The sequence below is a fragment of the Muntiacus reevesi genome, chromosome 7 (assembly GCF_963930625.1).
Source record: "Muntiacus reevesi chromosome 7, mMunRee1.1, whole genome shotgun sequence".
Lineage (NCBI taxonomy): Eukaryota > Metazoa > Chordata > Mammalia > Artiodactyla > Cervidae > Muntiacus > Muntiacus reevesi.
This window is the reverse complement of record NC_089255.1, coordinates 45537728-45563332: the sequence shown is the minus strand read 5'-3', so window position 1 is coordinate 45563332 and position 25605 is coordinate 45537728. Positions and strand designations below refer to the sequence as shown.

The window sequence follows — 25605 nt, the reverse complement described above, 5'->3', positions numbered from 1 at the left end:
TTCTCCATTGTTTTAAATTGATTTTTAAAAATTTGTATTTGTTGACTGTTCTTGGTTTTCGTTGCTGCATGGGCTTTTTTCTGTAGTTGTAGCGTGTGGGATACTCTCTAGTTGCAGTGCTCTGGCTTCTCATCGCAGTGGTTTCTGCTGTTGTGGAGCATGGGCTCTAGGGTGCAGCAGGCTTCAGCAGTTGCAGTTTCCTGGTCCTAAAGGCGGACTCAGTAGTTGTGGTACACAGGCTTAGTTGTTCTGCATCCTGTAAATTCTTCCTGGACCAGGGATCAAACCTGTGTCTACTGCATTGGCAGGTAGAGTCTTTACCATTGAGCCACCAGAGAAGTCCCTTAATTGATTTTTAATTGGTGTGTGGCTTTCGACTGTATACATGCCAAAGTGGATTTTCTGTCCTCTAAGAGACTTGGGCTATGATAAGACTTCTAGAATTTTTTGTGATACATTCAGGAATATATTTTAAAGCAACAGTAAGAAAAATGAGAAATTGTTAATACTTTAATTGTATAATTCATAAAAATATTCATTTATGCAAATTAAACCTTAAAGATATGGCTACACTCCTTTTTAACCACCATATCCAATCCTAGACTCCCTCCCCAGAGGAAGTGAATTCAAATTTCCAAAATTTGATGTGCAAATTTCCAAAATTGCTTATGTTTGTATGTATACATATGTATTATACATCTTGTCTTGAAGTCTCTCAGTGTCTGACTCTTCGCAACCCCATGGACTGTAGCCCTCCAGGCTCCTCCGTCCATGGGATTCTCCAGGCAAGAATACTGGAGTGGGTTGCCATTTCCTTCTCCACGGGATCTTCCTGACCCAGGGATCGAACCCAGGTCTCCTGCATTGCGGGCATACGCTTTAACCTCTGAGCCACCAGGGAAGCCCCTGTATTATACATAAATACTGTTTATAGCAAACATATTTTTTACTAAATTGTACATAGTATGTGTGATTCACTGCTTGCATTTTTCACTCAACTAAATGAAAAGTGACCACTTTAAAGGGGCAAACTCATTTAAATATTTAAGTTCCAGCTCACTTCTTTTTGAAATAAGTTCTTAACTTTATGACCAGGCATTTGGGAGAATTAAGAATAGCCAGAGAAATCAGCAGAGGCACTGAAGAACTTCCACTCTGGGCTAGCCCTAGCATTGTTGTTCAGTCGCTCGGTCGTGTCCGACTCTTTGAGACCCCAAGGACTGCAGCACTCTAGGCCTCCCTGTCCTTCACTATCTCCCTGAGTTTGCTCAGATCCATGTCCATTGAATCGGTGATGCCATTCAACCAGTTCATCCTCTGCCATCCCCTTCTCCTCCTACCCTCAATCTTTCCCACCATCAGAGTCTTTTCCAATGAGTTGGCTCTTCACATCTGGTGGCCAAAGTATTGGAGCTTCAGCATCAGTCCTTCCAATGAATGTTCAGGGTTCATTTCCTTTAGGATTGGCTGTTTCAATTTCCTTGCTGCCCTAGAATTGACCAACTTATTACTGTAAGTCTGACAGTGGCACATAGGTATGCGGTGCGTAGCATGGGCTGAGATCAAACTCCAGGATTACAGACATCCAAACCATTCCCATTATCTTTTATGACCCATGCTGTACTATCCTCCATATATGTACCAGGCATCTTAAGAACCTATTTCTATTTCCAGTTTGCCTCATCTTTAGGAGATAATTAATCCAGTGAGTTATACCTTCTATGAGAAAAAAAATGATATCCCTGTTATCATCATCTGATCTAGAACATTAGCTAGGGTTTGTCTCTCATCTCCACATATTTTCATAGATATCAAAAGAGGATTTTGCTTCAGGGAAATGTGTGCAGACATTATCCTGTTGCTTCCATCTGGCATGAGCAGTAGAGAGAAAGAATGAAGTTGGGAGCCAAGAATAAAATCATCAAAATGACATTGGCTGGCATTGAGGTAGATGGATCTAGTGGTTTTCTCCAACCTCTTCCCAAGGCAGATGTCACACATCCCAGCCAGGATCCGTAGAAGCTCCACAGTTTGGGGAGGAACAAGAAGAGGAACAGAGCGGGTAATGCAATATATCCCACAAGAAAAGCCTCCCTTGGGTGGTATTTTAGGACATTAGCTCAGGCTGCCTTGTCCTCAGTCATCTCGCTGGCATTTAAGTAGCCCCTTGGGTTACAGATCATGGCAGGTGCTGGGAAGTAAAGAAGGCCACGCTAAAAATACCCAGCTTCTTCTGGAACTCAGCCAGCAGCCAGAGCTCCATCCTCCAGTTCCAGGACTTCAGAAAAAGAACAGAGAGTTTCCTTCGCCTCAAGCAGTAAGAAAGGTCTGGCTCCTGCCTCCACTGAAGTTACTGAGGTGGAAATGGTCCTCTGGAGAAAACATACTGAAAGAAGCACTTCTACTGAGAAATAGCAATTTCTACTAAATCATGACAACAGTCTCTGTTAAGGAGAAGCCAGGGTCCTGGTAGAAAGCACTTGGAGAGAAGGATTTTGCTAGTCAGGGAAGAAAGGGTAGTTACAAAAATAAGGAAGTCTATTGCCTATTTTCAGAACCCTAGGCCACCAAACCAGATCATCTCAACTGAAGATGAAGCTGTTGGCAGTGAGTGGGCATAGGCCCAGAAATAAAATTTTAGAAACCCCAATTTCGAACTAACCTAATGCAGCGGCTCTCCTGGAGCCCAGACGGTTGGGAGCCAGACCTCAGCTCGAGCAGGAGGCACCAGGGTTGTCCACATCCACGGCAGTTTTGCATCAGATTTCACAGTCTGCAGAGTAAGCGTGGAGCTCTGCTCACCACTTGGGAGGCTGCAAAGGTCGCTTTCACATATGTTCCTGTTAAGGACATCAGTAGAAACTTGAGAACCAAGTATAAAAATATAAAAATGAATAGGTGGCATCCAATATGAAGGAATGTAGGAATTGCTGGGAAGCAATGATTAAAACCATGCCAAAGCCTTGATGTGGCCCCCGAAGCTGGCTCAGGTCTCTAGAGGGTGAAGCCTGTAGATGCTTTAATTTCTGCCCTGACTCCGGCTTGGGGAAGCACTCAGTGCTGACCTGACCACATATTTTGTCTTCATTTTTCCTCAAACACACTGCCTGGATGGACTGGTAGCTCATTCTTTTGCTGACCCAAAGGTTTAAAAGAAGGAGGTGTAGGTTTCTAAGTTACCTCAAACTCTCCTTTGAAGCTACTGAGAACAAAATGATTGTACTTGTCCTTCTGCCTTCATAAAGACGTTCTTCTTGTCCCATCTTGGGCCATAAACACAAGAGTAGGCAGGAAGATTGGTTGCCTTGGCCCAACCATACTTTCTCACCAAGTTCTCCTACCACTGGGGAATGAGGGTGCCTTTAGGAGCCTAGGGTGCAGTCCTGAGCTGGGCCATGCAGGGTGAGCCTTCAGTCCCAGCCTTGTTACTATTACCTTTTAACCATGTTCATATGGTGGCACTATTTGTAAAGAATCTGCCTACCAATAGAGGAGACGTAAGAGACACAGGTTTGATCCCTGGGTCAGGAAGATCACATGGAGGAGGAAATGGTAACCCACTCCAGTATTCTTGCCTGGAAAATCCAATGGACAGAGGAGCCTGGTGGGCTATAGTCCATGGGGTCACAAGAGAGTTGGTCATGACTGAGTGAGTGTCTGAGTACCACCATGATATGTAGACAAGACCTCTGGTGGCCCCTTTTCCTCTCCTTTTCACCTTACAATGCGTTGCTTTTAAATACAAAATCAAGTATTAATATAAAAACAGTTGGGAATGGTTAATGAAAGAAGCTCCATTGCTGGGAACTGGGACATTCACATCCTTATTCCTGCACAACTACCTCCCAGGTGGGTGATGTTGAGTCATCACCACCTTTGGTTTTCTAATCTATAGACGGGAGAATAGCACTCATCCTGATGCTGACATAAGAAGTTGTGAGGAAGAGACAATAAGCTTTTTAGGTGCCTTCTAAATTTTACATCCATAGAGAATGCTGCTGTTTTTTCTTTTTTTCTTTCAACTGGGTCTTTACTGAAGTGTGCAGAGGCTTCTCTAAGTTGCAGCACAAGGGCTTTTCATGCTCAGGCTTCTCTTGCTGCTCAGCATAGGCTCAGCAGTGGCAGCACATGAGCTTCTCTAGTTGGGCTCAGTTTCCCCAAGGCATGTTGGATCTGAGTTCCCCATCCAGGGATCGAACCTGCATCCCCTGCATTGGAAAGCAAATTCTTAAACACTGGACAGCCAGGGATATTCCAGTATTGACATTCTTGAGACAGCTCAATTTCACGAGTCAGCATGATTAAATCTATATGTAGTTGCTGCTATTGAAAGAGAATTAAGATATAAGACAGGAAAAACTCATGGTCTTTTTTTTTGTACTGGGAGAACCATTTTGCCCATACAAACCCTCCAGATAGCAAGAGTATTCAGGGAGCTTGCCACAGAATCAGGACCAGCAGTGTGTCACTAAACAATTAAGGAAGGTGTCCACGATATCCTAAAGACCTTTCTCAGAGCTCCAAACCCTCCCTGGAAACAGGGCATGTTTTCTTTGAGTTCTTGAGGGTAGTATCACAAATCCTCGAGAAAGAAAATGTTCTTGTGTATGAGAAGAACACGCTGTATCTTGTTCCGTGGGACATGACATGCTGCATTCCAAAACCCAGTGCAAGAAACCATTGTCTATCAGCTTAATTACAGATTCTTCACTTTCCCTTAATTGCTTGAGTCAGCACTGTGGACTCTGGGGGAGTCACAGTAACATACGTAGAGAGGCATTGTTGTTAAATAGGATGGGACTATTAGGTAATAAGGTTTTTGTTTTGTTTTGTTTTTGTAAACAAACAGACCTTGATGTACATATTCAAGTGAGTGTTCCTTTTAAAGATGTCACATTAGTAAAAAATAGAAACAGTAGAAATATTAGTAATATTTCCAATCAAATATTGGGAAACATAGTCCGAGCTTTAAGTCAGCTTTTTCACTCTCCTCTTTCATTTTCATCAAGAGGCTTTTTAGTTCCTCTTCACTCTCTGCCACAAGGGTGGTGTCATCTGCATATCTGAGGTTATTGATATTTCTCCCAGCAATCTTGATTCCAGCTTGTGCTTCCTCCAGCCCAGAGTTTCTCATGATGTACTCTGCACATAAGTTAAATAAGCAGGGTGATAACATACAGCCTTGACGTACTCCTTTTCCTATTGGGAACCAGTCTGTTGTTCCATGTCCAGTTCTAACTGTTGCTTCCTGACCTGCATACAGGTTTCTCACGAGGCAGGTCAGGTGGTCTGGTATTCCCATCTCTTTCAGAATTTTCCACAGTTTATTGTGAGCCACACAGTCAAAGGTTTTGGCATAGTCAATAAAGCAGAAATAGATGTTTTTCTGGAACTCTCTTGCTTTTTCGATGATCCAGGGGATGTTGGCAATTTGATCTCTGGTTCCTCTGCCTTTTCTAAAACCAGCTTGAACATCTGGAAGTTCATGGTTCACGTATTGCTGAAGCCTGGCTTGGAGAATTTTGACCATTACTTTACTAGCATGTGAGATGAGTACAGTTGTGTTATAGTTTGAGCATTCTTTGGCATTGCCTTTCTTTGGGATTGGAATGAAAACTGACCTTTTCCAGTCCTGTGGCCACTGCTGAGTTTTCCAAATTTGCTGGCATATTGAGTGCAGCACTTTCACAGCATCATCTTTCAAGATTTGAAGTAACTCAACTGGAATTCCATCACCTCCACTAGCTTTGTCGTAGTGATGCTTCCTAAGGCCCACTTGACTTCACATTCCAGGATGTCTGACTCCAGGTGAGTGATCACACCATCGTGATTATCTGGGTCATGAAGATCTTTTTTGTACAGTTCTTCTGTGTATTCTTGCCACCTCTTCTTAATATCTTCTGCTTCTCTTAGGTCCATACCATTTCTGTCCTTTATCAAACCCATCTTTGCATGAAATATTCCCTTGATATCTCTAATTTTCTTGAAGAGATCTCTAGTCTTTCCCATTCTGTTTTCCTCTATTTCTTTGCATTGATTGCTGAGAAAGGCTTTCTTATCTCTCCTTGCTATTCTTTGGAACTCTGCATTCAAATGGAAATATCTTTCCTTTTCTCCTTGGCTTTTCACTTCTCTTCTTTTCACAGCTATTTGTAAGGCCTCCTCAGACAACCATTCTGCCTTTTTGCATTTCTTTTTCTTGGGGATGGTCTTGATCCCTGTCTCCTGTACAATGTCACGAACCTTGATCCATAGTTCATCAGGTACTCTGTCTATCAGATCTAGTCCCTTAAATCTATTTCTCACTTCCACTGTATAGTCATAAGGGATTTGATTTAGGTCATACCTGAATGGTGTAGTGGTTTTCCCCACTTTCTTCAATTTAAGTCTGAATTTGGCAATAAGGAGTTCATGATCTGAGCCACAGTCAGCTCCCGGTCTTGTTTTTGCTGACTGTATAGAGCTTGTCCATCTTTGGCTGCAAAGAATATAATCAATCTGATTTCAGTGTTGACCATCTGGTGATGTCCATGTGTAGAGTCTTCTCTTGTGTTGTTGGAAGAGGGTGTTTGCTATGACCAGTGCGTTCTCTTGGCAAAACTCTATTAGCCTTTGCCCTGCTTCATTCTGTACTCCAAGGCCAAATTTGCCTGTTACTCCAGGTGTTTCTTGACTTCCTACTTTTGCATCCCCCACCCTACCCCCCACCAAAAGAGAGTTTTACCCTGTAACATACATAGATGCTTTTCCTGGAGGAAAAGATCCATCTCTTACCCTCCTCCCTTGATCCTATAAACTCTAGTTAAGTGCCATGCACACAAAAGGGGCTCAGTAAATATTTGTGGGACATTTGTCCTATCCTATCACAACACTTATATCCATTCTTGAGACAGTATAACATAGAATCTCTATTTTGAATGGAATTAAGTCTTTTGAGTCTAGTTTTCTTGTGGTTCCTTCCCAGAAACTGTTTCTCCTACTTGTATGCTTAACAGCCAAGAAAACAGTCATTCAACAAACATTTTTCACAACACTTATATCCATTCTTGAGACAGTATAACATAGAATCTCTATTTTGAATGGAATTAAGTCTTTTGAGTCTAGTTTTCTTGTGGTTCCTTCCCAGGAACTGTTTCTCCTACTTGTATGCTTAACAGCCAAGAAAACAGTCATTCAACAAACATTTATGGAGAGATGACTGAATACCAAGCACTGGAGAAATCTTCTGGAAATTCCAAGGATGTTCTTGGTGTTCACACAGAACATCCAGACCAAGGATACTGTGTGGGGCCCCATACCACCATGATCTGGTCAGTTTTTTGTTTAACTTTCAAGGAACATTGACTGTCTCATGTGACCTCAGGAAAGAAAGGGTGTAATTATAAGGACCCCCGGACCTGAGATTTGGTCATTGTTTCCCAGTCTTTTTTTCCTAATGATGCTTCTGTTTACCATGATATGTCTACCCCATTGTTTTTTTCTACAACCAACTTCTCTGCTTCCTCATACCTTAAATGATACATGGCCTGTCATGATATATTAGTCAGGAGAAGCTAGCAATGCTTCAGTAACAAACAGCCTCCAGTTCTCAATGGCCTAAAACAGCAAAAGTTTATATCTTGCTTGTGCTACATGTCCACCAAGGGTTAGTTCTGGAGAGAGGGGAACTCTACTTACCACAGCCACTTGGAAATCCAGACTACAAAACAGCGACAACTTTGAAAAAGAACACAGTGAGCCATACTAACTCCTAGTATCTCCATAAGTTACCTCTGTTCACATTTCCTTGGCCAAGACATGTCAAATGACCACACTTAATTGGGTGGGGATGTGCAATCCTACCAAGAACTGATTTGGAAGAAAGCCCAAATATTTCTAACCAGCCTTAATCACCCTCATACAAGGCATCTCCAGCCCAGGATCATAACCCCTTTTTGTTTCAGCTGCTTCAGCTCTAGATTCATATTTTCCATGCTCCTTAGTTCAAACTACAGTCAAAGAGAAGCCCAGAGGCACAGTCCATCTCTGCCTAACAGGCCACAACACTAGGTCCTTGGCTAGCCTATGGATCTGTGCTTAAGTCACAGCCACTCAGATAGGGAACAGGAATATACTGTATATCCCATGACTGTCTAGCCTGCCCCTCTTTTTCTTTTTTTTGGCTGGGGATCAAACCTATCCCCCCTACATTGAGAGCATGGAGTCTTAACCACTGGACCACCAAGGACGTCCCCAGCCCACACCCTTGATGCTATCCAAGGACCAGGAGATCTAACCAATATAGGAGAAATTCCTGTTTAAGTGAAGATATTTTGCCTGGTCTTAATCCTTGATTATAGAAGGGTAGTGGATAGTGCAGTCCATGAAGTTGGGTTGAACCTGGTTGATTGTCAGGCTATTCATGGGGCAGAATCTCACCAGTGGTGAAAAGGAAATGACTGAGTCCAGGGACCGGCTATGTTAACCTATCAGTCTAGAGATTAGTGATATGGTACCAAGGAATTTTTTAAATTGGCTTTGTGCAACTCCATTTCCATACTGGACACCAGAGTCTTTGACTTCTAAGGGGGTAAGAGAGGCAGGGAGGGGAAGAAAAAATGGATGGTTTAAACTTAAGCAATAAGACCTGAATGTCTGAATCCCTAAATTCAAGCCCCTTCACCATATTTCCCTCCTATCTACCTTTCCAGTCTCATGTCCCTGTTCACCCCCAAGTGAACCCTCTGTCCAACCACCATCAAGTATTCTCTTTTCTACCCTTGGCTCGTATAATACCCTCCTCTCTATCTAATTGCTATCCTTCCTGTAAAATCAGTTTAAAAACCACCACTTTTCAGAATAGTTTTTATCTGTATGCTCTGACCTGGTCATTTCTTCTTCTTTCTCCCCTGCTCATGCTGAATACCTGGAGGACATGGATGTGTCTTACTTAATTGGGGATCCTGGAGTCTAGTGCCTGCCCGGTATACAACAGGTGCTCACCAGTGGTGTGTTTGAATAGATGGTCTATAACACTGCTTCATTTAAGGAGACTTAAGCGTGTTTCTCAATGTTTGGCACAGTGGAGAAAATTCACTAATACCTGGTCCCTCCAAGAGTTTCTCTAGTTCAGTTGCCTCATTTTATAGATGAGAAAACTGAGGCCCACAGACAAGAGATGACTTGCCCTCTGCCACCCGAGCAGCCACAATTTACTGAGTACTTTGCTATGTGCTAGACAAAACGCTTTTCATTCGTTATCTCATTTTCATCCTTGTAACAACCCTAAGAGGGAAGAAGTTGTATACCTACCTTACAGAAGAGAAAACTGCAGCTTAAAGAGATTATAACATGGTTAAGGCCATCTTGCAAGGAGGTAGCCAGGCCACGTTTGGATTCCAGGGTCTAACTCTGGGGTCCCTACTCATACCCCTTATGCTGAGCTCCAAGTTAGGAAGCCAGCTCCCTGGGGCCCACACATCTGTATGTCACCCAGAGGCCTTGAACTCTGTCAGTGTTCCAGTGGCTGGGTTCACATGTGGTGACTAAAGGGTCCTGGTGAATTTCTGTACCATGCAGTGTCTGTGCACACAAATCTAGTGTTCTGACCATTAGGTCAGGGGTTTTTGGTTTGTTTTTTTTTTTTTTCCCTCCTGGGCAGTTGGGTTAGTGGAAGAAACCTGATAAAATCCTGGGAGGAACTTGATCATTCTCTGAAGGACTTACAAGTTGTTTGACCTGCCTGATCTGTTCAGATACTGTCCAGGGAATATTCAGTATCCATGTAGGACATATTGTGAATTATTCCACGGGGACTGTGAACAAGACCTAACAAGACCCTCACCAGCTCTGCCTCAGCCAGTCTCGAGCGGGGTTTGGGGACAGCCCCCTTTCTTCCCTTCCCATCAAAAGTCTGAAAAGAGCAGGCTTTTCCCCATGGGGACTGGGAGGAGTAAGATGTATAGGGGGAAATCCTCCTGCCTCTGAGCAGAGCTTACTGTACAGAGCAGGGCCTGTTCCCTCCTCAGAGTTATAGCTGTGGATACAATGACTTGGCTGGGATAACATTTATCCCTCTGTTTTGGTAACCTAGTACCTGAGTGCCTAGCATGGAAAGAGGCCAACTCCCTAAACTCAGTGCAAGGAAAATGATTAAAAGTTAGATCTGGCGGCACCATAGGGATCATCTACCCCTCATCCCCAGGTTTAAAGATGTAGCACAGAGGCCAACTTGCTTGTCAAGGTTACAGAGTTGCTGGTGATAGAGACCAAAAAACTAAGTTGCCTGACTCTCAACTCAATAGCCTTTCCCGTTAAACTCGCAAGCTCCCACCCACACACCAACAAACACACCCCACCCTTTGGGGGAAGTACCACATACAGGCACACACAGAACCGGGTCCTATGCCCCTAAGGTATACAACTGCCTCTCCCCTGGAGGACAGGGAGCCGCATTAAGACAGATTTCGCAGATGTTCTGGCCCACACCAGCAGTCATATACAGCACCCCAGGCCTCCCTCCCAACTTGTCCTTTCTCTGCTCCAATTGAGTTTCCAGAACATGAGAGCCAGCCCGGGCTGACACCCTGTAGGCAGGGCGGGCGCCGGGAGCACATGGGCCTGGGCGTCGTTTTGGTGGCTGCGGGGACCCCAGGTCCCGATGCTTAGCGCGCCACTGAGTCTGGCGGCCCAGGAAGCGACGCGCATCTTCTACCTGCCCGGCTCGCTCCTCAGGCCTCCTGTGACTCAGGACGGCTCGGTAGGGGACCCCAGGGCCGGAGCGTGAACCCCGGGAGGAGGGGGCGCAGAGGGCGGAGGGTAGCACCGAGGCCCCCGGCCCCGGAGAGGCCCCTCTGCCCTCTCCCTGGCGTGCAGGTTTGGAAAACGGGAGGCCTCGCCCGGCGGCTGCCTCGGCTGGCTGCTCGGGTCCCCATATATAGTCATATCCACCGTCAACTGGGAGGCCGGCAGGCGGCAGCGAATGGGCGAGCAGCCCCCGCGGGAGCAGCGGGGAGGGCGCGGGGGGCGGAGGGAGGAGAAGGGGGAAAGGGGGCAGGAGAAAAAAGCTCTTCCAAAAAAGTATTGGCTGTCTTGAGGAATGCGGTCGCCCCCTTGGGAAAGTACATATCTGGGAGCAGCAGGCGGCTCTGCGCTCGCACTCCAGCTCCGCAGCTTCACCGCGCGCTCTCCTCCCTGCTCCCGCCGCAGCCCCAGGGCCCCTCGCCTCCGCCACCATGGACGCCATCAAGAAGAAGATGCAGATGCTCAAGCTCGACAAGGAGAACGCCTTGGATCGAGCGGAGCAGGCGGAGGCCGATAAGAAGGCAGCGGAAGACAGGAGCAAGCAGGTCTGCGCCTCCCCAACCGTGCGCCCGCGGGTCGCCCGCGCTCCGCCCGCCCTGGGGCCCGGGACCCGGCCTGGCACCCCTTCCTGGCCCCTCAACCCGAGGACTCCGGGAGCCACCCCCCACTCCAGGGCGTCTGAGAAGCGGGAGGGGAAGAGCAAGACTGGCTCATTCTAACTTTTTCTCTTACCTGGGGACGCTTATTTCCCTTCTCGGGTTGCGGGAGCCCGTGAAGTCCCATCAGGTGCTAGAGGCACTTGGTTCTGAGGATCAGAACGCAATTTTGGATCTGGGGGTGGGGGAGAGGAGGAGGGTTGAAGGGAATCAAGTCCAGAAAGTGTTAGAAGTTCTTCTGGACTTTTGACCGGGGAATATAAAACATTCAACTGGGGAAGGGGGGAAGTCAGGGAGGAGGGAGCGACAGTCACGGAGTTTTTTGGTTAAAACAAAGATGGGACAGAAGAGAGGGTATGGCGGGCTCGGAATCGTGGCCATCCATTTATTCTGCAACGCCAAGTTGTGGGCTTGAGTCCACCGAGACCTCGGTAGGAGCCTCGTCCCCGGGAGCGGTGGAGGGGTATGAAGTAGCCTCGGGACAAGAGGGGGTTACCTAGGGACCCTTGAGCCACAACTCGGTGGCGCCCCCAAACTGAAGGGCCCCAGCCAACCCGGTGCCCGTGTTGTGTGTGTGTGTCTAACACCCGGTCCTTGCCGGCCGCCCGCGCCCGCCCGCCGCCGCCCCCCAGCTCGAGGAGGACATAGCGGCCAAGGAGAAGCTGCTGCGGGTGTCGGAGGACGAGCGGGACCGGGTGCTGGAGGAGTTGCACAAGGCAGAGGACAGCCTCCTGGCCGCCGACGAGGCCGCCGCCAAGGTACCTCGGGCGCGCGCGGCGCAGCGCACGAATGGCTAACTCTGTCTCTCTCTCTCTCTCCCTCCCTGTCTTTCCCTTTCTCTCTCCCGCTGTCCCTGTCCTTCTGGCTCTGCGCACCCACAACCCTCCCTTGCGGGATCACGCTGCCTACCGCACCCCACCCCCACCCCGTCCCGTCCCCGTCCCCCACGGCCAACTCCCAGCTGGAAGATGAGCTGGTGTCGCTGCAAAAGAAACTCAAGGCCACCGAAGATGAACTGGACAAATACTCCGAGGCTCTCAAAGATGCCCAGGAGAAGCTGGAGCTGGCGGAGAAAAAGGCCACCGACGTAAGTGCACGCACACACTGCCCCGCTCACCTCCTGCCTTTGTGCCGGGCTCTGGGGGTCATCACAGGGGCCGCAGAACCACGGAGGAGGGTCACCTCCTCTTAGCTGGACACGTGCGCACAGCCTGCCATGGCCCAGAGCACTGGATGCTGCCCTCAACTGCTACCGCACACGTTCATTTTTATTTCATCCATTCCTCTCTCTTTTTTCTCCTTCTTTCCTTCACCCCTGGGGTTGGAAGGGGGTGGGGGTGGTGAGAATCTGGGAGAACACAGCAACTGAAATTGGACTCTGGAGGTGAACCCTTCCCCGTGGTGGCAGAAAACCTCAGAGGTGTCATCACCAAGGTTTGTGCAAGCAGAATGCCTAGTTTTCTCCACTTTCTTTCTTTTTGCCATCTCTGGTGGGTGGGAAGGCCTGGTTTTCAGTGACCAATCTAGTCAGGATTCAGAGGACCTGGCCTCTATATTGAAAGAATGACATAGTGCGTGCTACTTATTCTGAGAGGGTTAAGCTTGACGGTGGACCTCAGAAACCCTTGAGGCCTCCTTACCAGGGAAGTCTTAATCCAGCCCTTCAGATCTGCCTGGGAAGATGATACTTGCTTGGGTCTGCACTCTGAGGGCACTAGATCCAGAAAGTAAGCTGGGAGTTATATATAGCTCAGTGCTTTATATGGTATAGTGTGCTAGCTGCCCCCTGATTCCCCTGCTCGCCCCACCCCGACCTGTCAGCCTCCGACAACCACCACATAGTTTCAAGGGTGATGCACACGCCACAAAAACTCTGCCAGCATTTTGTCCACTGCCCTCTGAAATCTCTTAGCTGAAGAGCTTGCCTCTTCTGCTGCATAAGTCAAGACAGGCATTCGATTTCCAAAGGAATGACTTCTTTTTCACACCATTCTGGAAGCTAATTAAGCCTAGAGGCCCAATTAGGCAAGAATTCCTGGGGAAGGGAGCAACAATTTCAAGAATGTATGAGTACCAGGGAAAGCTATGCCCAGAAAGTTGAACGACCAAGGGCAACGGCAGAATTTTTTGTATGGGAGTAAAGTGTACATTGATGGAGGGTCTGGGTTTTGAAATCAGTAAAGGCTTTCTGTGATGTGAAAGGTGTGAAATGTAATCTCCAAGCGTGCTTTGTAAATGAGAGATCCAGACACAGGACATTTAGAATCTGACAAAAAGAAAAAGTTTCAGTGAAGAGCAAGGTCCCTGGAGAGGGGGTTCAAGGAAGCACTGATTTAGCTAAAATATTTAAGTTACAAACTACCTGGCTTTAGAAAAAGAGCCAGAAAACACATATAACTCTGCACCAGTTTTGTATAATGTAGATCAGATGTCTGCTCCGTATATGGTTAAATGGAGGATGCCTGTCTCCCCCAGATTCTCCAGCAGGACGTTTATTTAGCTTTTTCAAAAGAGCCGCTGATAGATCAAGGAGAGATATTCCTTATAAGGAAAAGAATGCAGAGAATTTGAAAATAGCCCAGTAAGACTGAAAGCAAGAGGAGAAAAAAGCTACTACAATTCTTAAGGGGGAAAAAAATCATAATTATTGTGTAACTACGTGGTGCTATCATGTCTTTATTGAAAAATCTTGTTTAAGGGAGCTTTGGAATGAGATGAGGCAGAAGTAGCAGAGAGGATATTTAAAGCTAGTTGGAGGGGGGGAGTGGGTGGAGCCATGAGGAGGGGGAGGTTTCTGAAACTGTTTTCCCTCTCCCACTGGAAAACTGTCCCTAATATGGTACACTTTTTTTTTGGGGGGGGGGTACTATATTATCTTCCCCTTTTAGGTTGTTTGCAACCTGTAGGGATGTAGAAGAAACTGTCCCTAATATGGTACACTTTTTTTTGGGGGGGGGGGTAGTATATTATCTTCCCCTTTTAAGTTGTTTGCAACCTGTAGGGATGTAGAAGACATTGTGAAGAAATGCTTTATTTAGAATGATTCCTAACTAGTAAAAATAGTCAAGACCTGAGGAGGAAGAGACAGATGTCACAAGGGGAAGGAGGAGGTAGGAGAGAGGTCAGCTTCCTGAGGTCGAATCATATTACATTTGGGACTAGGGCATTGTATTGTCATTACTCACCAGTGTAAACTATTTTCACATTTTTCTACTGCTAAAAACATTTTCCTACCAATTTACAAATCCTATTCCAGAAATGGGCTCTTCCTAGCTTGAAAGGTTGTAATTCGCATGGTCAAATCAGGGCTTTGTTTTGAGTTTCTTGTGGTCAGTCCACCTAAGTGAGGCTGGAGGGGATCAAAGGCTCCATTTTTTCTGGCCTCAACCCCCTTCCTCAATAACTGTGATGTCTATGACATCTGCAATATGTGAGCCTTTATTCCCTGTAGGTCTTTTCTTCCTAAATCAGTGATTCTCAACCTTAACTAAACATGGATGGTTTAAAAACTTAAAATCCAGGCTGCACCCTAGGCCAATTAGAATCGCTGGGAGTGGGACCCAGGTGTTAGTATCTGTTAAATATTCAGGTGATTCCAGTGTGCAGCCAAGGCTGAGAGCAACTGGCCTAAGCTCTTTTGTATAATGACATCAGCATGAAAGTGAACTCACCTGAAACTGACTTTCCCAGGTGTTTGAAAAACAAGACATTAAGTCACTAGTTGGCTGCTTGGCGCATGTGCACGTGTCCAGAGTTTTCCAGGGCTCCTGAAGGTTCCCAGATGCCCCCTCTCCCACCCTCAAAGTTGGAGACCTGCTGTCTATACTCTTAGGGAAGCGGCTGTGACCACCCTCCTGAGGAGACAAGCTGTGTGGAAACCAAGCAAGAGGCTCCACCTACAGGATGCGAGAGCCCATGCTGGGCCCTGTGAGTCTCAGCAGAGACTGTGATAATGTCCTTAGCAAATGAGTCAGAAAGGCACCTTCAGTTGTTACGGCTTTGGAGGAGGGGGGGGTTGTCAACTGTGTTTTCTTTCTCTTCATTATTCCCACACTTAAACACATTGGAACTGACTTGAAGGGCCTTCTGTGAGAAAGGTGAGGAAAGAAAGTCCTGAGACTTAGAAGACATTTAAAAACATAGCCCAAGGGAAGTATGGCCATAGACTGGTTCCCAGAGATTGTGTCCACTTTGGTTTTCATCCAGCCACACCCGGACGCTCTCATAGGGTTTTGTTGGCTTCCTTGGTGTGCTTTTTTTTTTTTTAACTTCTCAAAGGTTACATACTGTATTGTTGCATTTATATAACATTCTAACAATTATAAAATTATAGAGAAGAAAAATAGTAGATGCCACGGCTTATATAAGGGATGAGGCAGGAGATAAGTGAACATGACTTCAAAAAGGCAATTTGAGGGATCCTTGGGGTAAAGGAAATGTTCAGTATCTTGTCTGCGTTTATTGCTGTTGTGTAGTCACTAAGTTAGTGTCTGACTCTTGGCAGCCTCATGAACTGTAGCCTGCCAGGCTCCTCTGTCCAAGGGATTTCTCAGGCAAAAATACTGGAAGAGGTTGCCATTTCCTTCTCCAGAGGATCTTCCTGATCCAGGGGTCGAACCCACCTGCATTGGCAGTCACATTCTTTACCTTGGTCTGCTTTTAAAAAGCATCTCAGTCCAGCCCTGACTTGGTCATATTACAGATTACAACCTTCCTACAATCAGAGAAGGTTGTAACTAGAAGGGACCCTTGAGACAATTTTTTATGGAAAAGAAAATAAGTTCCAGAGAGGCAGGCAGGTCTGAGGTCCCATAGCTGGTTATGGGCCATAGCTTGACTCTTAAGACAGTGTTTGTGTGTTTTAAAAAATTTTTTTATATTGGAATATAGCTTATTGACAATATTGTGTGATAGTTTGAGGTGAACAGGGAAGGGACTCAGCCAAATATATATGTATCCATTCTCCACCAAATTCCCCTCCCCTCCATGCTGCCACATGAGATTGAGCGGAGCTTCCTGTCCTTGTTGGTTATCCACTTAAAATATAGTGGAGTGTACATGTCCATCCCAATCTCCATAACTATCCCTTCCCCTCAACCATAAGTTGATTCTCTAAGTCTGTGAGTCTCTTTCTGTTTTGTAAGTTCATTTAAGGAGTTTCATACGGTATTTCTCCTCTAAGTCAATGCCTGTTATTAACTAAAGCTATCATTGAGTTACGTACTTACCTCGTATTGTGCTCAGCGCTTTCTTTTATTTCATAATCCTCACGTACAACTATTAACCGCGCTTTTACAGATGAAGTCACGTTGTTTTCCAAGTCACACAGCCAGGAGAGAACCAAAACCCAGATTGTAACCTAGCAAGAGAGCATTTAGGAGGTTTAACCTCTGTACAGTATGTTAGTGGTTTTCACGGCCTGAGTCTGGAGGGGAGGAGGGTTGTTGGGTTAGGATCTGGTGTTCTGGGGTTCTTTACAGTCGCTTCGGGGACACATTCAAGCTCCAAATGTGGGGCTTCGCTCGGCTTCTCTCCCTCTTGGGCAGGGGAAATCTGGCAGTCCGGAGCGGAGCGCTCCAGCCGCCAGTAGGCGGCACCGTCGCCCCTTGCAGCCAAATCCGTTACTCCGGGTTCTCCGTGGTGCCAGGGCTGGGCGCTGGGAGTCGAAGTAACATCCTAGGCGCCGAGGAGCCCCCTCTCCTGCCCACCTGGTGGCCCCGCAGCCACGAGCATGCGCGGTGCCTCCCGCGGTTGGCGAATTCCCGGGGTCCGCGGCGCGCGACCCGCCCTGCCCGCTGGGTCCGCCCCCGGCGCTCGCGCACCCGCTTGCGGTTCGCCTGAGCTGCCCGGGAGGCCGAGACTTCCGGGCTGAGCCTGGGCCGCAGGGGGCGCCGCCGTCGCGCGCTGCGGCCTGGGCGGGGCGGGCGTTCGGAGTGCGGCAGCGGCAGCAGCAGCAGCAGGAGCGCGGCAGCCCGCCTCTCCCACCGCAGCCCGCCCGCTTGCCGGCCCGCCGCCGCCCGGCGCGATGGCGGGGAGCAGCTCGCTGGAGGCGGTGCGGAGGAAGATTCGGAGCCTGCAGGAGCAGGCGGACGCCGCGGAGGAGCGCGCGGGCAGCCTGCAGCGCGAACTGGACTACGAGAGGAAGCTGAGGGAGACCGTAAGGGACCCCCCCATCACCCACCACCAGAGGCGCCTTCTCCCCGGTCGGCCTCCCCCGGCGCCCCGCAGGGCCTCCGGGAGCCCACCTTCTCTACCCCTCCCCCCGCCTCGGGCGCACCTGGCGCACCTGGGCCCGCAGGTGTCGTCTGGGGAGGGGCCCTGCCCCTTCACCTCGGCCCTTTTCATCTCGCTGCTCTGCAGGCAGAGAACCGAGGGGGAAAGCAGGAGTGGTGTTGAGAAGGTTCTGGAAGCAGCACTTTCCCAGAAGGGGCTCTCTCTGGGGTGTTTGCGTTCGACCCGGCGTCTCGGGTCCCTGGGGATGTGCCCTTTGCCCTCCTGGCATTATTTACTCGGAAGGTGGGGACAAAAGCGGTCCCTCCTTTTGGAAATCTGTTCTTTTGGGAAGGACGCTAACGGATCACGTCTGAGGCATTGCCAGCCTTTGAGGCCTCGGGGATGCTCAACTCGCCCATCTCTGTCCAGCCTCGGTTTCTTGAAAGCCTGTTTCTCTGGGGTGGGTGAGACACTGACAGCGCGTGTTCTGACTTAGTATGCGGCCCTATGCCCTTCCCCTTCTTAACCAGCCCTCCTCCCAAGTTCTCCTGTACAGATAGATGTTCCTTTGTTACCGAGTCTTGAAAAAGTTGGCTAAATGGCTACGATTATTGGGTGTTTTCTCCCGCCGGCTGCCCCCTCCCCCACTTTGAGTGTAATACCTGGCTTCCTTCCTTTTTCCTAAGGCAAACGCATCCAGCAAACAGGAACAGGATTTCAGAGGTAGTTTAGGCGTTTGCTGTTTGGTTTTTGAGTGTGTGTGTTTTATATCAGGATACTCAGACACCTTGGGAATTTTAGGACAAGCGCTCACACACGGTCGTGCTTCTGCTTGTTTGGGTGGGAGCGTGGGCTTGCGCGTACGTGTGGCCTGTGTGCGCTCTGTCGTGTCCAACTCTGCGACCCCATGGACTGTAGCCTGCAGTACTTAATAGAGGCCTTTACTGAGATGAAAAGTGTATGTAGTGGTGTTATGGTTGGCTGTAGAAGCTATGGGACCTGTGTTGCATAAAGTACCTAGAAGCAAATGAATCCTCTTAAGAGGAAAGCCTAACTAGATGCAGTTTCAGATAAAATGGGCAGGAACTAGGAAATTAATAGTCAAGAGATCATTTTCTGTGGAGGACAAGACAGCAAAGGTCCCATGGCTGTTCCTGCATTTGGCCAGGCAGTGAATGAATTCCAGCTCCTCCTCTGACTCGCTGTTGTCCTTGAGCCATTAGAACCGATAGAAGAGGATGATGGATAAGAACTTTTGATTCAGGCTGCGGATCATTGAACTTCTCAGCCCCTCAGTTCCTGGACTGTACAATGTGTATAATGGGAGTACCTGCCTGTTGTGAGGATGGAAAGAGTGTGTGTAAAGAAGTTGCCGTGGTACTTAGCACACTGGTGCCTTGTGTCAGTATCAGAACGGCTTTGCACTCTGCATCGCTCATTATTTCCTTGCTTTCAGTTCTCCAGCGGTCAAAGGGCTTTGAAAATGGGATGCTCATTTCACTGCATCTTAAAACACTCCATTTCAATGCTTCGAATCAATAATTCTTGTTTCAGCTTGAACAGAGAGGACACAGGCAGGCCGGAAGGAATGTTTGGTGGGTCAAAGCGGTGTTAGTGGTTAAAGTTGGTAGAGCTCCCCTCCCCCTGCTAAATATATGTGGTCCTGTGAAGGAGAGCCTCTTACGCACTCCTGTCCTGGTGATTGATGTTAAACACAGAAGATAAATTTTACGAAGGGCACATTGTTACCATTATACTCACCTTCTCTTTTGGGCTTAGTTTTTATAACAGTACTCTTCCTGGGCCAGTTGGCTAAAGGTAGTGCTTTCATTCTTTTCAAAGCCTTATGTTAAAAAGTGGTTTAAATAGCTTCAATTTTTTAAGTAATTTTTGAAAATAGTCTATCTGGAAGATTGAACAGACGGACACAGAGCTTTTTTTATGACAACAACTTAAAGCCTGGGTCAGACCACTGAAGAGAGAATTTCAGATTGAGAGGTGTTCCTAACTTACAAAACTGAAACTTGAAGATCGCTAATTTAAGGTGGTTTCTTGGTAGTTGTCAGACATAACTGTGAGTTAAGCTAGCAGTCACAGTTTTTCTTGGCAGCAGAGGTAAAAGTTTAGTGACAAAGTTGTGAGCCACTGCAAAAAAAAAATATGGAGACTTGGCTCTACATTCAGAATCTCAAAGGTTCAGACAGGCTGTAGTTAGTTAATTGGCCCTGTTGCACCAGCACTTAGCTTGGAAAAAGCAGTCATCTATCTTTTTCTACTGGTTTGTTTTTCCCAAGGTGTGTGGGCCCTTCAAAATGTTGGAATGCAGCTACTTTGCTGGATGTAATGGTTGACTCTAGGTCTTGTGACCCACTGGGGTTTTATTTGTCTTTTGTCCTTATCAAAGGAAAAGAGGGAGCGAGAAGAAGCCAGTCCTCCTCTCTCCTTTCTGGATGGCACCCAGCAAGCAAAGGGACTTAGAGTTGCAACCTGTAGGTTCTTAATTGGTAACTTTTTTAAATCATAGGAAAAACCAACTTACAAAAATCCCAGCCTTTTCCCTCTTTAGAATTGGTAAATATTTCTGAGACCAGGATTCTAAAAGTGTATTTTGTGCTCACATTGCCCCCCCCGCCCCAGGGTGTCAATAACAGGAGTGTATGTACTCTCTGGCTTTCTGCTTTCATATATAGACGAGGCTAAGGTACTACAATGCCCTGTTCACATCCCTTCTTGCTCATTGTACAAATATGCCTCAGGAATTATAGGCTTTCGTGTGGATAGAGAGGTTGTTTTTATCTCTTATCCATGGGAGTGCCCCTTAATGTCATCTATGTTTTTTTTCCACTTTCCTTACCATATAAGGGCAGAAGTTTAACTTGGCTTTAGTGGCTTGGTATTACACAGTAAAGGGTGAAACCTTCTCTGGACAACTACAGTCTGCATGAAATAAAAAGACCTGACCTGTGATCATCCCATGCTGCACTCCAGTTCAGGAGGACTTGGAAAATATATTCCAGAGGATTTGTTCTTAGAATATATTATTCTCCTACCATTATTTCTTAACAGTCTTAACAGGAATACTTGTTTTTAAAGTAAAAATCATTGCTATTTTTAAATTGTCTCTAGGTATACTGACTGTAACATCTGGATTTTGTGAAAATCTAGGCCCTATAAAAGTTTTCTTTCAGATCTGACTCGGAGAAATATTTTTGCTGTATTGTGTGGCCATGCCTTTGATGGCTTTGTAGCATCTTGTAGAGGTGCATAGGAATGGTGTGCTCCTGCCCTTATTTTGTGTATAGGTAGCTGGTACCTTGTGGAAGAGGGCTTCCCAGGTGGCTCAGTGGTGAAGGATGCACCTGCCAACACAAGAGACAAAAAAGGGTTGGGTTTGATCTCTGGGTCGAGAAGATTCCCTGGAGCAGGAAATGGCAACCCACTCCAGTATTCTTGCTTGGAGAATCCCATGGACAGAGGAGCCTGGCATGCTATAGCCCATGGGGTCGCAAAGATTGGACATGACTGAACAGCGAGCACACACCTTGAGGAAGGGGATGGGGCAAGGCACATACAGCTCCAAGGCACCTCACACGTGCAGGGTACCTGGTGGCTGCTTAACAACAATTCTCTAGGATGACAGTTGGTAGCCTTTACTAATGTAGCAGTCTCTTTTCTGAGTAGCTCATAACATGTTGAGACACAATAGCATTTTTGAAATAAAAGAAACTAACATCCCAAACAAAGACTTTGCCAGCAGTGTCAACAGTGGGCTGTTGTTAGAAGGTAACCTAGGACACTGAGGGTGATTTTCATGCCTGGAAATAATTTGTGTCTGGGGTCGTGACCCTTCCCAAACACCTTGTTGTTTATATCTGCTTTTTAAATAACAAATGGTCCGGTGACTGTGAGGTTTGTACTGAGGCAACAGCCAATGAAGTCTTAAGTAGACTGCCCAGGTATTGGGATGAAAACAACCTTAGAAAATACCTGAAGAAGCCTCAGAACTCAGAGAATGCATACCAGAAATAAAAGCTAGTGAAGGTGAGAGATGTGGGCCTTTTGAACACAGCATAATCCAAAAAAAAAAAAAAAAAATAGTGAAAAGAGTGCCCTTAATTGATGAAACAGAATGTATCTTCTGTTCTAGGGAGCCAAATTAAATTGTGATCAGACCAGTATTGTAAGGCCTGAGAAGCCTGTAAGAGTCCAGGTTTTTCCCTGGGGAAGCTTTTGTAGGGATACATACTCCCCAGATACTGCTTTCAAATCCAGGTCATAACCTACAAGCACCTTTGCCCATCTTGCTGTGAAACCTCCCGGGGCAGCAGGTGTTGGCTTCTGGGGTTGAGAGCAAATGCTCCGTGTCCTTGTGTGAGCTGTTCCCCCCCTGGTGTTACTTGATGATGTTTTTTAATTTTTTACCACGCCTTTTTTCAAAAACCATTGAGAGGACTTGCTCAGCAGATGATAATGAGTACAGTTCTAGTCCTGGCTAGGTTTTGTCCCAAAGGCTTTTCTTTTAGTCCGGGGTTTGAATTGGGGGTGACTGTAGAGAACCTGCTGCGCTGATGTCAGAAGGTGGAAAGACCCCACAGGTGAGAGCCAACAATCCCAGGGCTTCCCTGAGGCTCCAGGAGGCCTTGAGAAGTGAGGCAGGTGAGCCTGCAGGAGGAGCAGGGAACTAGGATGCTCGTCCTGCCTCCCACTGTTGGCTGTGTGACCCAAGCGTGCTTCAGCCCTCAGGGTCAGAGGTCCCTGCCTCTTCCTATTTTCTCAACAAAGAGCTCCATCAGTGGTTCCTGTAGGTTTTGCCAGCGTCTTTGGTGGGTGGTTGCTTTTTTATAGTGCAGATTCCCACCTTCCTCTCTTGACCTCTTGGATCAAAATCTCTAGGGATGGGGCCTGGAAATGTGTACTTTTAACATGTGTCTTCAGGTGAACTCAGACAGCCACTTATGGGAACTCAGGACCCTTTGAGCTAAACATCTGAGACCCCGTTTCTGTGGATCACTCACAGGTCTGTTCTCTGGATTGACCCAGTCCTGGCTCCTGGAACTAGTCTCCATTCCTGGCCGTTGTTTGGGTGCCCTTTATGGGGCCTGTTGACTGGTATTCCTACAGGACACAACCCCTAATGTAGATTCTACAAAATGCTCCAATGGGGAAAGAAGTTCCATTTATAAAACAGCACCCAGAGCTAAAGAAACAGCAGAGTGGAGGCTGGAAGAGCAAAGACTTGGATCAATGGGGGTCCTCTCGGGAGGGAGATCTTTTGTGCAGAGGCAGGAATGAACATGGAGTGCTGTCTCTGACGCCCCAGGTACATGGGAGCCTGGGGACCCAGAGTGGCCTGTCACCTGAAAGGTCCTTTCCCTGGAGCATAAACAGTCTCCTTTCTGTGAGTACAAAGTCCTTGAGGTCAGGGCCCAGATTGAAAACAGAGCTGGAAACTTCTAGTGTGGTGGCTACAGAAATTGTTTTGAAAATCTTGTTGACATTTCTCTGGCCACAGCACCTATAACAAGCATATTTAAGAAAGAGGAAGAAAATACTTTTGAGTACATGACCTAGACACTCTACTGAATTTTTTTCTTGGTGGTATTTTAGGGGGTGGGTTTGTTTTGCTCTTCATTTTAGTTTTCAGCTTTCAGAGTTGCTTGCTTGTCCTCCCATCCCAGTTCATAAAAAGAATAGAATTTTCCTTCTATCTCAGGTCAACATGGCGAGCAGGCCAGCCGTTTCAGCATCAAGCAGGTGGAGCTGGAGGGTATTCAAAAATGGTATACAAGGCTGCTGGATTCAATAAACTGGGCTTAATGCCAGATGATACAATATATGAGAATGATGATGTGAAAGAGCCATAAGAAGGCTTCCTGAGAACCTTTATAATAACAGAGTGTTTCGCATTAAGAGAGCGCTGGACCTGAGCATGAGGCAGCAGATCCTGCCTAAAGAGCAGTGGGCAAAATATGAGGCAGATAAATTCTACCTTGAACGATATCTGGAAGAGGTTATTCAGGAAAGAAAAGAGAGGGGGAAATGGGCAAAGAAATAATTTAATAGTCTAAATCTGTGGATACAGCTGTTCTCAAGTATTTTTATGAAGTTGGTTAAACCTGAAATGTACAATGTAGAACTGTTTGGGCTGTAAATGTATTGCTTTAAATAAATATTATAATTATTGTTGGGGTGGGGGGGACGGAATAGAGTTTTTCTGGAACTGGAAAATACAGAAATCTGACCTGACCCAAAGATATGCCCTTAATGTATACCTTCTTCCAGTTTTTTGTTTTTGTTTTTTAATACAGGGCTAAAAACTTTTGAAAGTTCCCGTACTTAAGAAATGTGTTATCCATATTACCCTCATCCCTCCCCCACCCCCTAAAAAAAACCAACGTTCACTGGCCATTGAGACCCGGTGGGGCCCATTACTCGCTGTGCATCTATAATGATTGACTTTGTGGGTGGGTACAGTTGTAAACTGACCTTGGATTCATTTCACATTTACCCCTACTCCCTGCCTCCGTCAGCCAGTTGTTACTACATAGTTAGTTAATTTTTGACGCGATAAAAGTGTATTTGAATGTTTTTATAGAGTCCTTCACCGTGGTTGGAGATGCTCTAATCACCTCTCTTTCCCAGAGAGAACTTGGCTTTTAAAATTTTGCAAATCTAGATGAGCAGAGAGCAGAGTGTTCTCGTGTTCCTTTAGTTCAAGGCTGTGATCGAAGACTCTCGCTACTTGTACATGTCAAGCCCATGTACCATGGGTCCAGGACTCAGAAAGTTGCTTTTGTGTAAGTTGGTTTTGCTTATTTTGTTCAGTAGACATTTATGGAGCCCATACTCCATATAGAGAATCATGATTCCTTGCACATAAGAAGGAATGTGAGTAAGGAAGACAGCACTGTAGGTAGAGAGCTAGCATCATCCCTAAGTGCAGGTTGTAATTTTTAGAAAACTCCCAAGTGTCCTGAAAACCCCATCATTGCAGGATAAGCACACTTTCAAAGTAGATGAGGAAACGCTGCCAGATTAGCAAATTTCATCTTTCACTTCCATGCGTAATATTTAAACAGCCACCAATGCAAGTGTATGTAATGGACCCAGCCAGTCTTGCAAGTGTCCTGAGGCTCATAGTAACAAATGCTTTTAACTATAGGTAAACATCACATCCCCAAAAAAGGAGCATATTTCAGAGGTAGATACCAAGTAAAAACAGTATCTGTACTGCTTTTCTTCTAAGGAGCTTGAAACTCTTCTTGTAGCAACCCTGACTTGTGAGAAATGCCTATAGGCTTAGGTCACAGACGCTTGGGAAATTTGTTTTGGCGCTATTCCAGTGTGACCTGTTATCCTCAAGAGGTGCCGAAGGGCACGGGGGCTTACTGGGTTTTGTTGTGTCTCTGTATGGTTTTATATTTTAGAACCACTGAACTTAAAAATCTTTTAGTTCCTAAAATATTTAATAATGCCCCTTTGAGAATGTGATCAGAAGAAAGGAGAATTGAGACTCCTGAGTCCCAAGTTCTCGCTGAGCTCCTCTCATTGTGTGTGAGGGAGCCTGGGTCAGTCCTGTTGCCTCTATCCACACCTCAGCCCTCACCATGTGAGGTGGCTGTGATGACGCTCCCCTCTGAGAGTCAGGTAAAGCCAGCATGTTGAAATCTGTGTTAGAAAGGAACCAAATGAGAAAGTGTTGCTGATGGTCCCTCTGTCCCACGAGGATGATGCAGGTGGATTTGCATATACCCCAAGGTGGACACCACTGGATAAATCAATGGATGAACATATCCAACAACCCCAGAATTGACCACGGCTTGTAGCACACTTTAGGGTAGCTCACCACAAAGCCAGGCTTCCTTGTTGAACCAGCGTTTCAGTCCAGCCACTTTTGAATGCACGCACTACCCTCACGTCCTCTCCAACACTAAAACACCTCTCATTCTCTTTG

General features: G+C 46.7%; 1 protein-coding gene and 1 pseudogene across 30 annotated transcripts in view; both read left to right on the top strand.

The window, feature by feature from the left end:
• The first annotated feature begins 11080 nt into the window (after nucleotides 1-11080).
• The window catches only part of TPM1 (tropomyosin 1), a 29010-nt gene continuing 14485 nt past the window's right edge, over nucleotides 11081-25605 (top strand). For 2 of the 30 annotated variants that reach the window (XM_065941810.1, XM_065941809.1), the window contains exons 1-2: nucleotides 11088-11327; nucleotides 12071-12196. In XM_065941810.1, the coding sequence (XP_065797882.1) occupies nucleotides 11214-11327; nucleotides 12071-12196 (240 nt within the window). In that variant the 5' untranslated portion in view covers nucleotides 11088-11213. Of the gene's footprint in view, nucleotides 11328-12070; nucleotides 12197-12399; nucleotides 12526-17387; nucleotides 17596-25605 lie in introns of those variants that run through there. The other 28 variants (XM_065941808.1, XM_065941807.1, XM_065941805.1 and 25 more) reach the window with 22 other exon arrangements.
• On the top strand, nucleotides 20280-25599 carry LOC136172432 (cytochrome b-c1 complex subunit 7 pseudogene; annotated as a pseudogene).